At 45.8% G+C, this 16,667-nt stretch overlaps 1 protein-coding gene across 2 annotated transcripts in view; it reads right to left on the bottom strand.

Annotated features, from left to right (window-relative positions):
* Window positions 1-16,667, bottom strand: part of MYO5B (myosin VB) — a 403,624-nt gene that overhangs the window by 178,297 nt on the left and 208,660 nt on the right. For both annotated transcript variants that reach the window (XM_090037780.1, XM_090037781.1), the window contains exons 6-7: window positions 15,685-15,828; window positions 12,285-12,366 (exon numbers count right to left, since the gene is read on the bottom strand). In XM_090037780.1, the coding sequence (XP_089893906.1) occupies window positions 12,285-12,366; window positions 15,685-15,828 (226 nt within the window). The remainder of the gene's footprint in view (window positions 1-12,284; window positions 12,367-15,684; window positions 15,829-16,667) is intronic.

The following is a 16,667-nucleotide window of genomic DNA, read 5'->3' on the forward strand; positions in this document are numbered from 1 at the left end:
AACTTTCCTTTGAGACAGAGCCTTGCAATAATTTCCATTTTTTTTTTTTTGTTGTTAGAAAGCTTTATTTTAAAAACCAAAAGTGAACATGTATGTCTTCCTTACTGTATAAAAACTGTGCCAAATTTAACAAACAATAACTCCAAAACATAATTACTTCAACTAGAAGCTTTGAGGCCTATGTAGATAGGCCTAATGATCCAGAGATTTGCCAAGCTCTTTGGTCAGCTGACCAGAAGTTAGCACAAACCCTGAACTGAATTTGGGGTTTGGCAGAAGCCACGTGAAAGGTGCTGGTTGTCAAGTGAGAGCCATCCTATCTTCAGAAGTTTCATACCGAAGGCGTACATTGCTATAACTAGTGAAGGTAGTTTAAACTCAGATGCTCTAGAACAGTGGTGGTATGGGCCAACAGTGCCTCCCAAGTTTGGGGGGGGTCACCAGATCCCCAATGGCAGGGGGCTCCCCCATAGCCGACTGCTGAATGTGGCACCACCAGCGACAAAACCGGTGAAGCCAGAAGTGCACTTTTCCGCTGGCACTTCTGGTTTCATGGCGGGCACTTCCAGGGGGTGCACAGCCAGTCTCAGGGGGTCCACGTGCACCTGCATGGTGCACACCCTACGTGTTACCAATGAGTGGTGGCCAGCCTTTGTAACTAGCGGGCTGTAAGTCAAGCCCTGATGCTCCCAGAGTGCTGCTCTCATCCCTGCTCCCACCAGACATGTAGCTGATAGACTTTGCATCCCAGGGTGCTAGAATGGAGGCAGGGGGTCCCAAACCTCCAGGTGTGCACAGCAAGGTAGAGGCATCACTAAGAAGGCAGGTTAATGCTCCTCTAGTCCCACAACCATCAGTTTTATGTGGCAATGAGGATCCAAAGCCCTGAATTTGGCAGTGGCTGCAGGGCCAAGGAAGGGTTAAGCCGGCTCTTGGCAGTGACACCTCCTTTCCCAGAAGCATCCTGCCCCCCACATATCCCCCCACCACTTCCATTCCAGTGTCTGCTTTTACAGAGTGCCTAGTATTCACATATCGCACACAGTGGCTGTCTATACCACTCGTGGCACATGTGCCACAGGTTGGCTACCCTGATCTAAAAGATAGTTCCTATGCTATGTGAAAGTGTAGAGTTAAGTGGTTCCACCAGAAACACAAGTAGTTCAGAGTCTCGCATTTGGAGCTGGTAGGTGATGGTGTATCTTGAGCAGAGGTCAGTGGCAACTAACACACTCCTGTATTTTTGCTAGATACAAGAGATACGCAACAAAAACTCAGGGCACCAAAGAGAGCAAAAGTGTTGTTTATTTCTCAGAGCCAGGGTTTGTTAGAAACATTTAAAAACTCAGCAAGAAATTCTTGGCCAGGTCACGTACTTAAATATTCTTAAATGCTTCTGGGTAACAAAACTGAAGCAAGTGCCTAGCTGGTTAGTTGGCAATTCCAGTTGTAAGTGTGTTTAGAAGCACTTGCCATGTAATAATTTAAAACCTTTGACTCGTCATTCCCATGGTTTATGATATCAAGCAGAAGGCAAGGTGGATTTGCACCTTACAGGTAGCATGAGTTGCAGGCTTTTCAGGGCTGAAGCGCACTTCATCAGAACTGTAGCATCTCCATTTCTTCATAGCTTTACCCTGGATATGGGCATCAGCTGTACCTTTAAGTTGTGTGCACAGGCACCAGCATTTCTCAAGCACATAAACAACCGAGATGCACAGGTTTCCCTAGCCGCACGGGCAGTTCAGTGTTAGATCACAGAAAATGAGTTCTGGCAAATATGACTGATCATCTGCCAGGTCTGCTTTGTTCCTTATGAGACACTGAGGTCAGTCTAACTTCTAACATCTGAAATAACCGAATATATAATAACTCTTTCTAGGAAAGAGCTCCCAATTTCACAAAGCTCACTAACCTGGACTAGTTTTAAGGCATGGTAAGGTGGCTCCTTAGATACTAACCTGTTAGAAATGCACTACCTCTATTAACTAATTTAGAAAAGAAATATTTAGGGCTATTTTATTTAAGTCCATCCCATGATTAAGAAACAGAAGCATATAAACAGAGACCAGAAAAACCATTTCTTTTTCGGGGCCCTGGTGTGGGGAACGTCACTGGAAAAAATACAAGGTCAGCGCTTTGCTCTCCCACTCCAGGTTATCGCTATTCCACAACAGCATCCAGGGTCCCAGGCTCACAGACAACAAAATCAGCAGGTCTGCGTCCCAGCAAGGTCCGCTCTCGTACAGCATGGAAAAGAACATGGAGAGAAAAAGAGGTGTTACCATTGTTCTTTGTTTAATTCCAGAGAAGTAGGAAAATTCCAGTTTCCTTTCGTCTTCCACGTCCTAACAGCAGAACAACTACACTTTGCACTTGCACAGAACAGCACAAGCATGACGTAACCAATCCTCAACAGACCAAGAAAACGGGAACTAATTCTCATTACCAGTAAGGAGATACATCACAGGTAAGGAAAACAGACCATGGTCTCACAGCAAAAGAGATGGCTTTTCACAGCATGATATCCATCTTGCTATAAAATCCCAGACAAGCCAGGTACAATTTAGTTATTTAGCCAAATCCCATATAAACTTATTAAGTATTGGTCCTAACTAGCTATAGCAGGGGAGGGCAAAATGCAGCCGGCGGGCTGGATGCGGCGCACCAGGCCATTCTATCCGGCCCGTGGAGCCCCTAAAAAAATTTAGAAAATGAATAATTATCTGGCCCAGGCTGCCCGTCATGCGACCCTCGATGGCTTGTCAAAACTCAGTAAGCGGCCCTCCGCCTGGAATAATTGCCTGCCACTGAGCTATACTGATGACAAAACTGTCTGTGTGCTGGAGGGGCTACCTTAAGTGAGGTGTCCTGTTTCTAAAACAAATAAAGGAAACATCACTGACACCCGCACCTTTTCTACACTGAAGAGAAGCCGATGTCAGAGAAGTTGAGAAACCCGCTCAAGGTTATAGGGAGGATGAAGAAAGCACCAGGAAATGTGGGGCCCCTGCAAGACCCTCTGGGCAATCTGGTGGTTGCGCCAGAGGAGAAAACAGACCTCTTTAACCAATTATTCACCTCTGTTTTCTTGGGCAGGGACCGGGACTTCCCCACCGTGATGCAAGAGGGACTCAAGGGGAACACCTCCAGACCTCAGGTTGGGGAGGACCAGGTTAGAGAGCATCCAGAGGGGTTGGACCTCTTCAAATCAGTGGGTCCAGATGCTCTCCACCCCAGGGTGTTGAGGGAACTAGCAGGGGGTTATTGCAGGGCCCTTGGCATGGCTTTACAAGCGCTCATGGTGCTCGGACCAGGTGCCAGATGACTGGAAGGTAGCCAAAGTGGTCCCCATCTTTAAAAAAGGGAGGAGGAAGGACCCAGGCAACTATAGGCCCATCAGTCTTACCTCAATCCTAGGGAAACTCTTTGAGAAGATCCTCAAGGAGCACATCTGTGATGGGCCAGCCTCAGAGATGATGCTCAAGGGCAACCACCACGGTTTCATTAGGGGCAGGTCATGTCAGACCAACCTGATTGCCTTTTAAGATCAGGTCACAAAAGCCTTGGATGCAGGTGTCGCTGTGGATACAGTCTTTCTGCACTTCAGCAAGGCCTTTGACACCGTCTCCCACCCCATCCTCATTAAGAAATTGGGTGACTGTGGCATTGATGCCTACACAGTCAGATGGATTGCAGATTGGCTGAAGGGTCACACTCAGAGGGTGGTGGTGGATGGGTCATATTCGACCTGGGGAGAAGTGGGCAGCTGAGTCCCCCAGGGCTCGATCCTTGGGCCCGCGCTGTTCAATCTCTTTATCAGTGATTTGGATGACGGGGTGAAAAGCACCCTGTTTAAATTCACTGATGATCCCAAAATTTGGGGTGAAGTGAGCACGCTAGTAGGGAGGGAAAGACTGCAGCAAGACCTGGATAGGTTACAGGGGTGGGCTAGCAAAAACAGGATGCACTTCAATACTGACGAGTGCTACACTTGGGCAGTAGTAACCAGCAGCACACTTATAGGATGGGAAACTCCCTTCTTGAGAGCATGGAGGCAGAAAGGGATCTTAGGGTCATTATTGACTCCAAGATGAACATGGGCCGACAATGCGAGGTCACGGTTGGCAGGGCTAACCGCACCTTGTTGTGCATCCACAGGTGCTTCTCAAGTAGGGTCAAAGAGGTGATCCTCCCCCTCTGCGTGACACTGGTCAGGCCACATCTGGAGTATTGCGTCCAGTTCTGTGCGTCCCACTTCAGGAGGGATGTGGACAACATTGAGAGGGTCCAGAGGAGGCCACCCACATGATCTGGGGACAGCAGGGCAGACCCTACAATTTCATAGATTTCATAGACATTAGGGCTGGAAGGGACCTCGGGAGATCATCGAGTCCAGCCCCCTGCCCAAGGGGCAGGAAGTCAGCTGGGGTCATAGGATCCCAGCAAGATAAGCATCCAATTTACTCTTGAAGGTGTTCAATGTAGGTGCTTGAACCACCTCTGCTGGCAGACTGTTCCAGACCTTGGGGGCTCGGACAGTAAAGAAATTCTTCCTTATGTCCAGCCTGAAACAGTCTTGCAGGAGTTTGTGACCGTTCGACCTCGTCATCCCTTGGGGCGCTCTGGTGAACAGACGGTCCCCCAGATCCTGGTGGTCACCCCTGATAAACTTATAGGTGGCCATCAGATCACCCCTGAGCCTGTGCTTTTCCAGGCTAAAGAGTCCCATGGCTCTCAGCCTGTCATCGTAAGGTCTGTTTTCCTGACCTCTGATCATGCGCGTGGCTCTCCTCTGCACTCTCTCAAGCTTCTCCACATCCTTTTTGAATTGTGGAGCCCAAAACTGGACGCAGTACTCCAGCTGCGGCCTCACCAAAGCCGAGTACAAGGGGAGAATGACGTCCCGGGATTTGCTCGAGAAGCATCTATGGATGCACGCTATGGATGCACAATGAAAGACTGCGGGACCTAAACCTGTTCAGCCTTCACAAGAGAAGGCTGAGGGGGGACCTGGTGACCGTCTATAAAAACTCACTAGGGGGGACCAGAAGGGTTTGGGAGAGACCTTGTTTCCCCCCAGCGCCCCCTGGCATAACAAGCAATAACGGCCACAAGTTGTTGGAGAGGAGGTTTAGATAAGACAGCCGTAAGAACTACTTCACAGTCAGGGCGGCTGGGATCTGGAACCAGCTTCCAAGGGAAGTGGTGCTGGCTCCTGCCCTGGGGGTCTTTAAGAGGAGGCTTGATGCCTACCTAGCTGGGATCATTTGAGTCCAGTATTTTCTCCTGCCCTGGCAGGTGGTTGGACTTGAAGATCTGTAAGGTCCCTTCCGACCTGACTTCTACAATAAGGCTGTATATAGAACAAACCAAACCAGTCAGTAGCAGAGCTGCACTCAACTTCAATGACATCAAACTTGGGAGGCCGCAGCGCTGCTCCCCGACTCCGATAGACGTTGTGCTGCCCAAACACCACCTATTTAGCTTGATTTCATGCCAATGCCCCAAGCATGCATAAGGAGGCACTGCTGTGATACAGACTGTCACTCACTGCTTCCCTTTTCCAACGGGAAATTTTGAAACATCTGCTACACTATAAAAGCGGAGAGAGGTGTTAAGGAGGTAAATTTGAGAAAGAACCTTGCCTTAAAAAAAAAAAAAAAGGATTAAAATTTAAGCTCTAGAAACTTTGTCAGGCAAGAAGCATTCCCGATGGATCTTAAAACATGCCATCTCATAATAAACACTGAAACAAGCCAGGGAGACAGCTGGTATCAAACCCACACACACACCCACACACACACACACCGCCCCCACCATAAATCTTTAAAGCAGAAACAATCCAGGAAGGTTTCCCTTCAGTGAAATACCCTGTAGGCTAACCCTGTAGGCTAACCTGGTAGTCACACCAGCCAATAGGAGGCTGCTCTTGCCATTAAGCATTGTCCCTTCAGACATCAAATTGAAAGCCCCTGTCACAACAGCGCAAGGAAGCCTTCCCTGATCTGCCAGGGGACATAAAATCTTTGGGCTTTTAGTGCTGCCTGACATTACAGACAGACATTGTGTACTCTGCGATCATGGTTTAGAAGGAATTTTCAATTTCTATTGATTTACACATGTTCCCTGTAAAGCCAGTGTCAGCAATCCAGCCTGGTAATCAGTCATCTTCCCGCTTCGCCCTGGGCTCATTTATTACCGAAAATAGTAGGCATAATTTAGCACTGCGCATTTTAAAACCAAAGCATGTGCCCTGATTAGCACAAACTCCTCCAACACACGACTATTATATCTGCACTTATCCCAGACGGATGAGGTCTACTGTTCGTTTCATGCCTGGGAGTCATCTCAGCGCGTTGGCTCACCCAGGGTAAGCAGGAGGCATCTGTGGGCGAGAGCACATTTTGACATCAAAAGTCCCACATGGTTTACGCACTGTCAGACTGCTAGATCACCAGTGAAACCACAGCAGTTGGCTCATCACGATGGGTGTTGAAGATTTAGCCTTGCTTAGCAGAGTACAGAGTTAGTCAGCTGGATGAGTCTGAAGTCAAACAGAAGGCAGGGCGGGGTGGTATCTTACACACTAATTTGTTCAGAAAGGCGTAAGTTTTCCTAAGCAACAACCTGCTTTGTCAGATGCTATGAGCCGATTCGCCGAGTAGTATGTCTGTTCATAGCAGAAGCAAGCTGGTGCCTGCAAAAGCTCATGCCTTTCTGAACAAATCAGACTGTCATGTGCCACCCTGCCATGCTTCTGCTTGGCAGAACAAAAGGGTGGCAAAAAAGAACCTTTAGGCTAGGGACAGACATTACACATAAACCGGTTTAAGTGACCGGACACTGGTTTAAGCATGTAACAGAACAGATGTTCCATTCATATAAACCAGCTTGAAAATGACTGAAGCCAGTCTGAGATAAAACCTAGTTAAATGTAGCATCAGACTTAACTGACTTGGGTCAAACTGGTTTACGCAATGTCTGTCCCGGACCCCTTCCTGGTTTAAGTTAAACCAGACTCCCCCAGCTTCCCAGCATGCTCTCTGGGCTGGGCGAGGCTCTCTGATCCACAGCAGGGCTGGCCCCTCCCCTCTGCTCCCTGGCTACAGCTCTGGCAGAGACTGCAGGCATCTTCCTGCCTTCCCCCTCACCACTTCCTGCTAAGCAGGTATTCCACCATCCCCTCTGCCTTACACAGACCTCTCAGCATTAGCTATCAGATCACATGCTGGCTATGGTCCCTGTTGTGGCAGATGGGACAAAGGCAGAATCAACAGGTAGCTAGCTGGTAATGTTCCTCTGTTGTTTTCTTAATGGGGTGATAAACACTGTGTTATCAATTCCCTGCTGGGCTGATGGCGGGGAGGAAGGGGACAAGGGACATTACTCCTTCCTAATCAGAACTTCCTGCCAGGGCCTGGCCACGTCCCCCTCAGCTCAGCACTGAGGAAGGGGAGAAAGGGTTGCTGTAGCACCCCCGCAGCTTCTACCCTGAGCCACTGCAGGCATGTGCCTGCATTTTTTTCAATCCAGAGGGGATGTTTGTGCAGTTGCAAACTGGTTTAGCCTAGCCAGGTTAGATTGAATCAATCAGGCTCAGACTTTCTGAACATCTGTCCCTAGCCTCAAATGGTTTCCAAGGTCTTGCTAATGAGGATGGCAAATGAATCAATGTTCTGGACAGACTACAATCAACCTCCCTGATGTCACTGTGGATCAAGGCTCATGTCCCATTTTGCATATAGTAAAAAGGCACTATTCTGGTTGTTTCACATAAGAGAGGGTAAAACAAAAGCCTAGGCCAGCTCAGCACACAACAAAATTTCTGCTAGAAGCTTCGAGAAAAGCTAGTTCTAGTTTCTCCCTTTCCATCTTGCAATGACAACACTTTGCAAGTGTTCTACAAAGGAGTGCTCCAACTATCTGCTGTAACATGCAAAACTACAATGTGCTGCAAGACAAGGGAGCTCAAAGCAAATGCATCAAACAGAAGACAAGGAGTAGGGATGTCCTAATTTCTATTTCCATTTCTCAGAATGATGGACTTCAATGAATGATGGATGTTGTACACCAATATTGCTTTACGATCACTGTTGCACTGTGGCTCACAGCTCTGCTATAAAAAGCAAGGAAATAGGATCACCGCTGCTTCACAGATGAGTAATCTGAGGCTCAAAAGAGTTAACCAACATGCCACAGATGAGGAATTTGATGTTCAAGAAGTTAAGCAACATGCTGATGCCACAGAGCAGGTCAGCATCAGAGTCCAAGGCTTAAATTCATAGGTTCAGATCCCTCCAATAAATTTGCCTCTTACAGCAAATCAGTTAACCTTTCTGAATCTGTTTCTACCACTCTACAAACTACGTAAGCAAAAAATCTCCATTATACAGCTGACCTCAGCATACCTTTTCTAGATTTCTTCATAATTCACTAGTAGACATTTTCTGACAAATGCCAGCTTTTCAAATATTCATCCACCCAAGGGGCAGAAATAACGCAGCACTGAATTATGGCCAGTGGGGAACAACTTTGGAACAAATGTAGCCCAATCTTCAGAAAAGACTGAAGCTGCACATGAATTCTTTTCAACCTCTCCCTCATTTCTCATTACAAACAATATTTCAGCAGCAATTCAGAGCCCAAAGAAACCTGCTATTGTCAGTAATGGGCGAAAACCGAAAGCCTGACACCTCAAGCTTCAGGTCCCTGACAAGAATCCAGGATACAGAAAGTCATAAGCGGGGAGAAGGAAGGGAGAGAAGGGAGGCAGTTTCTTGAGCTGACAGCTCCGTATACTCCTAGTATATTGATTCACACACTGGCAACATACACTCCATCTTTGGTTTCCCCCCAAAAAACTAAAAAGCTGAAGTTCGTAACACTCTAGCACATAAGGCAAGTTTTACTTCAGTAGACACTAGACAGTCCAGCTGAAGCCTGAACTTGCATCTAGCTTTCCAGCTAGCCGCCTGCTGAAGCTCCATTACCCTCCTCCCCTGGAACGCTAGAGACTGCGCACCTTTACTTGTGTCTAGACATGTGCCTTTTACTTGCGTCTTGCATGTAAAAGGCACACCCAAAAATTTACCAGCAACTGTTGAGACAAACTGACAAGCGCACTTATAACATTTTGACATAACACGCGGGGTAACTAACCCCTGGGTAAAGGTTAGTAAGCCGAACTTTGTTTCTAATTATTTGTATACAAGGATAAAAAACAAAATTTTGAGCTTGAAAAGTTGTGAAAGTCCTTAATAGTTTCTTGTAGCCCATGAGCTTTGAGATCAAAATTGGTATTACAGAAAACTTCTCCCCTAAGGAGTCCATAGCAGACAGTTGCACCAATATCCTTCCAATGCTACTCATGTGGACATGCAGCCATATAGGTGTAAAGCAACAGCATTTCTACCAGGGGAAAGCCTTTAATCCTGGGATCTTATACAGGTACCTATCCACTGTCCAGCTTTAAGTACATGTGAAAGACACAAGCCAAAATGTGCTAACCCTTCCCTTAGAGGGCACCAGTATGTATATCTAAGTTAACCATGGCTCATTTAAGTTAATTGCCAGTCATTCCAGGAACAAAGCTTGTCAGGCTGCAGGTTCTTCCTTGTTACCAACAGGGCGAGGAACAGCAATGCAGCTTGGAAGGGCTGTATGTAGAAAGGGCTGTGCTGCTCTTCTTTTGTCCCAGATTTCAACCCTGATCCATCAAGATAGTCTCATATGAGACACATGTTTACAGCCTGAGTCAAGATCTTCTGGAAGCAATGAAAGAAGACTCTGACTGTAGGACTCTCACTCAAATGACAGACTGACACTGAAGCATGGTCAATAACCCCAATTCCTGAAGCATACAGGCTCTTCTAGACAGCACTAGGCTCACAGCCTATAAAGTTAAGAAGGGTTTTTTCCTGCTTCGACTTGGGTTCATTGAGTCCCTACTGAACAACACAGAAACGGAAATTAGAAGGAAACTGTGCCAGAAAGTGCATTTGTACTTGCTGTCAGTCTTGGGCCTAAGTGACTCATTTTTCATCCTAGAGTAAAAGACACGGGGTTTTATTATTCTCTTTCCTTCTCAGTACATCTGAAGGTGGGCGTCAGATAACCACATGCCCAAATAAGACTCAATCTGATATTAATATTAGGCCAATTCATGCTGCACAAAATATACTTTCACCACTCTTAATACTCTTTGCATCTTCAGGCTCATTGTTTGCATTCTGCAAACATTAATTGCTTATAGCACAGAGGTCTTGAATAAATAAGACACAAAGCACCGAAAGAAAACAAACAACCAACCAAACAACCAGTCTCGTTCTTTAGCAGGCCAAGCTGCTAGTGCCTGTGGCAAGATGCTATCTTAACAGTTCTGACGTACAAAACATGCATTGTGCAAAAATTGTATTCCTAATTACCAAACATGTTTGAGCTTTAAGCCTGGCAGGCTACCATTTTGCTGCAAAGCTTCATTTCTCATAGCTACTCATAATGTTTAGTTACCAGTTATCTATATCAATACTTGGCATTTACATAAGCTTTTTATCCAAACCATCACTCTACAAACTTTAACACCACAGCTGGTCTATAAGATAAAGTGCGTTTATGCCCAACTCATGGAATTGTTAACACCTAAAGCACAACAGCTGTCCAAAGCCAAGTGATTTACTCACCAAGTCAACTAACCGAGTTGTCCCCCTGCTTCACCTGTGCCATGTTCAAGTTCTGTAACTCATGGCTGTGCGTGTCAGATTGACTGTGTAGTTATGCTAATAGGTTAGACAAGGATTTGTATAGGATGGCTTGGATAGGGATGATCCTGCCTCAAGCAGGGGGCTGGACTAGATCAGCAGTCAGCTACCTTGTAAGGATGCAGGCTGAACTGAGCCAGTGTGGGTCAAAGGTGGGTTGGTTGGTGCAAGGGTGGGTACTAGGACCCAGCTACCTCTGCCACTTTTCCCTGCACTAGCATGGGGAAAGCACCTGCTGCTATTGGCTTTCCCTGCAGCTGTCACTTCATCCTAAACCAACAGGGGGAAGTGCGTGATGCCAGCACAGTGAAAGCACTTGCCACTGCTGCGCTTTCCTGTATTGGCAAATGGAAAGAGACTGCTGCCAATCACCTCCCTCACCCTCCACACTCCCCCACACTCAAAGCAATGGAAGCCCCAGGTTTGTGAATTGGATCAAAAGACTTTGCAGGCTGCTGGTTGCCAGCCCCTGGGTAGATGACCTCCCGACATCCCTTTCTGCCCAATTTTTCTATGATTCCATGAAAACTGCAGGCAGGAGATCCAACTTCCATTCCTCTCTTACGTCTAGGAAGAACTCTCTACATATAGCTCCTATGTCTCTAAGCTGTCTTGTCCATGAGCAGATGAATTTACATAATTCAGGGGCAGCTTTTCCGTGCTAGCTTCCTTTCATAGCCAAGAACAAATGATCAAGCCCCAGACAGTTACATGCACATTTCTGCTCCTCTAAATAATTGTGACACCAAGTCCTACATTTTGCTTTTTTTAAATTTTAAAGATACCGATTTTGAATCTTCCTTTCTTCTCCCACCCATCAAGTTTATTCTCTGGTATCTAAACAGTTGGGTTTGTGGCAGCAATTAACTGCTTGCACCAATTTAAGATGCACTTGAGGGGAACACTGTATCCAAGAAAGGGATACGATCCTCCCCCCTTTTTTCAGATATAATTCTGATATTTAAAATAATAAACATGTATTACACAGCACTAAACAGACTGCTTTAAAAAGCTAGAGATCAACCAGCATCCATGGTGCTCATGTCACAGACACTGTCATTTTCAGTAAGCAGCTGCTATAGAAAATAGAACGTATTTGGTTTCTTCATTAATAACCTCAAAATACTGGGTTGTTGTTTGTTCCTGTTTTGAGTAACACTGTTTAGAAGTGGGCCTGATGTCAGCCAGAGCATCACATAACCCCTTTCACATATTTTTGCAACAAGCCCCAGTCTCAAAGCTACAACAGCAGAGCTGATGCAGGTCGAGATTTAATCCGAGATGTGCTGTTTTATCTACTGAGGCTATAAGGACCCAATATGCACACTATCTATGAAAAAAGGCCTTCCAGCCTTCTTACCTGTTACATCTTTTTGAAAAGATTTTAAGTGCTATGCTTGGCTCACAGAACTGAAGCCATGCAGAGTAGGACAGCATTTCTAGCAGCAATCTTCATTATTGCTGCCATATTCAGGCTGCAGGTGGCTCAGAGAACCCAGTTTACTGGCGAAGTAGCTTACTTACTTAGGGAAAGGTCTTTAAATTCTGGAAGACTCGCAGAAGCACACAGCTGATAGAAGATATGGTAGTTTCTTTCATCTTCTGCCTGAAGAACAAAACATTGACTCAATTTAGAGTTAAAGACTTAAGGACATTCAGCAGCCCTCCTTTTCTCTCCTTACTGCCAGCAGGGTTGTCCATGTTACTGTCCAAACCCAAAGTACATAACTGCCCCCATAACTCTGTATCACATCCAAGGAAGTCGCACTAATCACAACAGCTGCCTGAGGGTCAGAATTAAGCAACACACATGTCCTGTAGGGGCTGAGGATATCCTTTTCATGAGCATAGTTTTTGGGAGATCTTACAAAAGGAATAATTTATTTAATGGAATTTGAATGTGAAAAAGTGAGGTCACGGGTCAAGAAAAAGGGCACTGTTATATTAACAACACAGAGTTAACTGTTTGAGACACTCAGGAGATCAGAGACCTGGCTATTTATATTGTTGAGCCACTGCTAGCTGCAGTTCAGGTAAATGAAAGTAATGGAATCGCAGAGAGATGTCCACTCACCCGCCTGCCTCCACCCCACTCAAAAGATTTTTAATTAGTTTTTCCAGAATGCATAATTGTGCCATTTTACATTGGTACTCCTCGCCTATTATACCTTTGCTGAGCATGTTCATTCTTGTAGTTTGTAGAGTAGAAAATATATTTGGGAAAGTAAAATGACTTGTATTGGGGGGGGGGGGGTTAAGTTTAAACTCCCTTAGAATTCTGTGATTTTTGCCAACTACAAAATTCTAATCAAGTCTGTATCTTCAATTTAGCTTGTTATTTTATTTAGTTTAGAGGCACTTAACAAATACCAAAATGTATCTGAATTTGTTTTCAACTCTTTCTGCTTCTGAATGTGCAATTCATTCACTTCATTATTTTGACTGAAAAAAAATTTACATAAAATGATAAATAAGGTCTAGGTACCTTAAGAGCTATTGCAATTATAATCAAAGTGCAAAACAGACAGCAGGTTTCACTAGCTGTATATAGAAGTATAGCTAGGTAACAAAGAAGGGCAAAATCTTTTCAAACACTTTATAAGCAGAAGCAGAAGCAGAAATACAAAGCCACTTCTGAAAGTCAGAACCACTAGCACAGCCTGACAGGCTGGAGCAGGGAGGGATTTTTTCCGCAGGTAAGAGGCAAGGAAGTAGGAGTAAGTGGGGTAGATTACTTTGTATTTTGGGGCAGGCTGTTTTGTTATACTAATCTCATTATAGAAACAGAATAGAGAGTTTTAAGTTAAAGTTACTTTGGCTTTTATTACAAGGTATCCTGAGACTTTTGGGGGAAGGGCAGCATATAAATAAAGTGGTAGTAAAATGTGTAGCATCACAGCAAAAACAAGTTGTTCCAAGTTTCAGCTCAAGTGTACTGAAAGTGAGATACTTTCTGAACCCTGCACAGGAACCCCACTAAAAGCATGCATCACAGAAGAAGTCCAGCTCTCCACCAAGCTTCTCCCCCACATAACCTGCAAAAGTTAGAGGTTTTTGCTTTTCCAGTACTTCTCCTTAAAGTTGAGTAAAAATTCCAGCTGCTTTTGAGATATTGGAGTGCAACAGGTAGGGAGTTTGGGAAATGACTTCCTGGGCCCAAACATCCCAGAAAACACCATTTAGAGGACTGGGCCTTGGTAAGGCACGAGTGGTCACTGCGCCCTGCCGCTCCCACTGTCCACCAGATTCGCAAAACACCATTAGTAGCACGTGCAAGCCTGTGCACGTGGAGCAGTGGAAGTAGTGAGAAACATACAGGTTTCCCCTAGGATAATGGCACAAAGTCAGAAGTCACCATCCAGTCAGTCAGTGCTAGGGGCACCAATACAACTCACACTTCCAAGACTGAGCTCTCCAGCGGAAGGTCAGGGAATCTTCAGCTTGACCTGGAATGTCAAGTCATACAAAAGGGGCTCTGGGCGTTTGAGAAATATCATCAGTTCCAGGATTTCAATTAAAACTATGGCACCTCAACCTAAAATGTTTACATTTTGTTCATTTGCATTATGTATCCTAAGAGTCAGTTGTTTCAAGGTTCACTAACTTTTTCTCTTTAAGACTTCCATCACAGTGGCGGGCAAAATTTGGCCCACGGGCTGGACCTGGCTGGCACTGGACTTCATTTCCCAACAGCCCCTGCCTGCATGGCTGGGGCCAGTTTCCCTGGAGACCCCAGCAGCAACCAGCTGTGATAGCCAGGGGGGCTGGGGTTTCCATGGCCCCAGCAGCGCTGGCAGGCAGCAGCAGCAACAGCCTTTTCTTGGTGTGGGGGCTGACAGAGTCCGTACTACAGGGGCAGAAGCAGGGCAGGCTCAGCTGCTACCACCTGCATGGGGTAGGCAGTGGCAGCACCACGGGGAGGGGTGGTTATGGAGGGCTAGGAGGAATTTTTGGGTGGCTGTAGCCCCCTCAAGCCTCACCCCTACCACCACCCCTGCTGGCAGGGCAGAGAGCTGGTCCAGAGCCAGGATGGGATCTTGTAGTGGTGACAGCGTTGTCCAGAGCTGCAGCAGAGCTGCAATCCGCAGCCTGCATGCCTCCAGGCAGGGATATGCAGACAGCGGATTGGAGCTCTGCCCCAGCTCCGAACCATGCTGCCACCACTGCAAGGAGCCAGGGCAGAGCTACAATTCACTGCCTGCACATCACTGCCTCTGCCCCAGCTCCAGACCACACTATCACCGCTGCAAGATCCCAGCTCTGCTCCAGAGCAGCTCCACGTCCTGCCATGCACCCTGCCAGTGCTGCTGGGGCCAATCTCCATGGAAAACCCCAGCCTCACTATCACAGTGTGGCTGCTGCTGGGGTCCCCATGGAATCCAGCTCCAGCCATACAAGCAGGGGCTTCTGGGAAATGGATTCTGGCCGCCAGCCGTTTGCACTCCCCGCCCCCCGTTCTATCAGAAGCAGAGGTTGAGGCAAACAGACAAGGTTATTAATGGGACTGGTACATTTATGTATAGGAACATGATGATTCTGGCTGCAATAACAAGACTAAAACTGATGGCCCAGAAGACGCTTTCCAGTGCTATAATCATTCTTCCAGAGGTCTCTGGATAAAGCACGGTAAAAGAAAAAAAAAACAAAAACAAAAAAAAAAAACCACCATGGAAAAAAACCGTATCAACTTTGAATGGTCCATGGCCCAGCAGACTTCATCTGTACAATTAAAAAAAGTATAAATATCCTTAAGAAATGCTAAATACCTTAAACCGTTAGAAAAATTAAAGGAAGATGGGTTTAATCTTTTTCTTGACTTCCTGTCAGTTTTTTAAAGATCGTCATCAAAGCCAGGAAGTACCAAAAACACGATGTTCATTAAAAAAAAAAAAAAGAATTCAGAAGAAAGCGATGCAAAACGAACCTGGAACACAACTCTCGACTTTTCCAGGAGATAGGTCCTCATATTGGCACCGATGATATGGTATCTCTTATCAAAGCCAATCTGAATGTATTTCCCAAAACGACTGCTATTGTCATTCCTGGTGGTTTTAGCATTTCCAATTGCCTGTATGAAGGGAATGAAACATTAAGAACAACACGCTTTTTTGTTGGTAAATTTGCACATTATTTCTCTGGAAAATTCTGCAGTCAATAAATAAAAAAAATCACTCTTACATAAGTCAAGCAGGGCTATAAGAAAGCACTTCCCAGATGGAGTTAGAGAGCAGCCACCTTATGAAACAGAGCTGCAGTTTGATCTTTGAAATGATGCAAGTTTACAGTTTGCAAGTTGTTTTTTACTTTCAACTACTTTTATTGTAGAAAAATTCTGAAAACTCAATGTGATGTCACTTATTCTCCAATTACTGACAATGTCCAGCACTCCATGGCCATAACAACTCTTACAGCCTGCCCTTTGAAACCTTCTCAACTCTTCACTCACCTGCTTGTATGCCCATTGGTTTCACACAACCACCTCTGTAGCTTCAAGGTGCTTAGGTTGGTATTTTGAAAGGGACCAAAGCAGGTTGGACACCAAATCCCATTGATTCCCATGGATCAAGAGTTATCATTAGCACATCACAAGGAACAAAACAATTGTTTGCAAGGAAGAACAAACCTGTTTAGCTAAAGAATGCTGAGGACAACGGAATCTCTTGAATCAATAGCATTTCGGTGAACTCCCCACTGCACAAAGGTTATTCTTCATATACCACCCACCCTCATCATTACTGCAAAGGACAACATCTAGCTACTTTTCATTCTGGCCCCATGGGGAAATCTAGAGTTCTTATAATCCCCAGAGCAGGCATACGTATAGTACTTGATTCCCCCTCCTCACCCAACAGTGAACATCTGTTGGGTTGGTGGTGGGGGAGGCTTCCTGTAAATCATGGCACTTTC

The sequence above is a fragment of the Crocodylus siamensis genome, chromosome 3 (assembly GCF_052110815.1).
Source record: "Crocodylus siamensis isolate JL-2025a chromosome 3, ASM5211081v1, whole genome shotgun sequence".
In the NCBI taxonomy this organism is placed as follows: domain Eukaryota; kingdom Metazoa; phylum Chordata; order Crocodylia; family Crocodylidae; genus Crocodylus; species Crocodylus siamensis.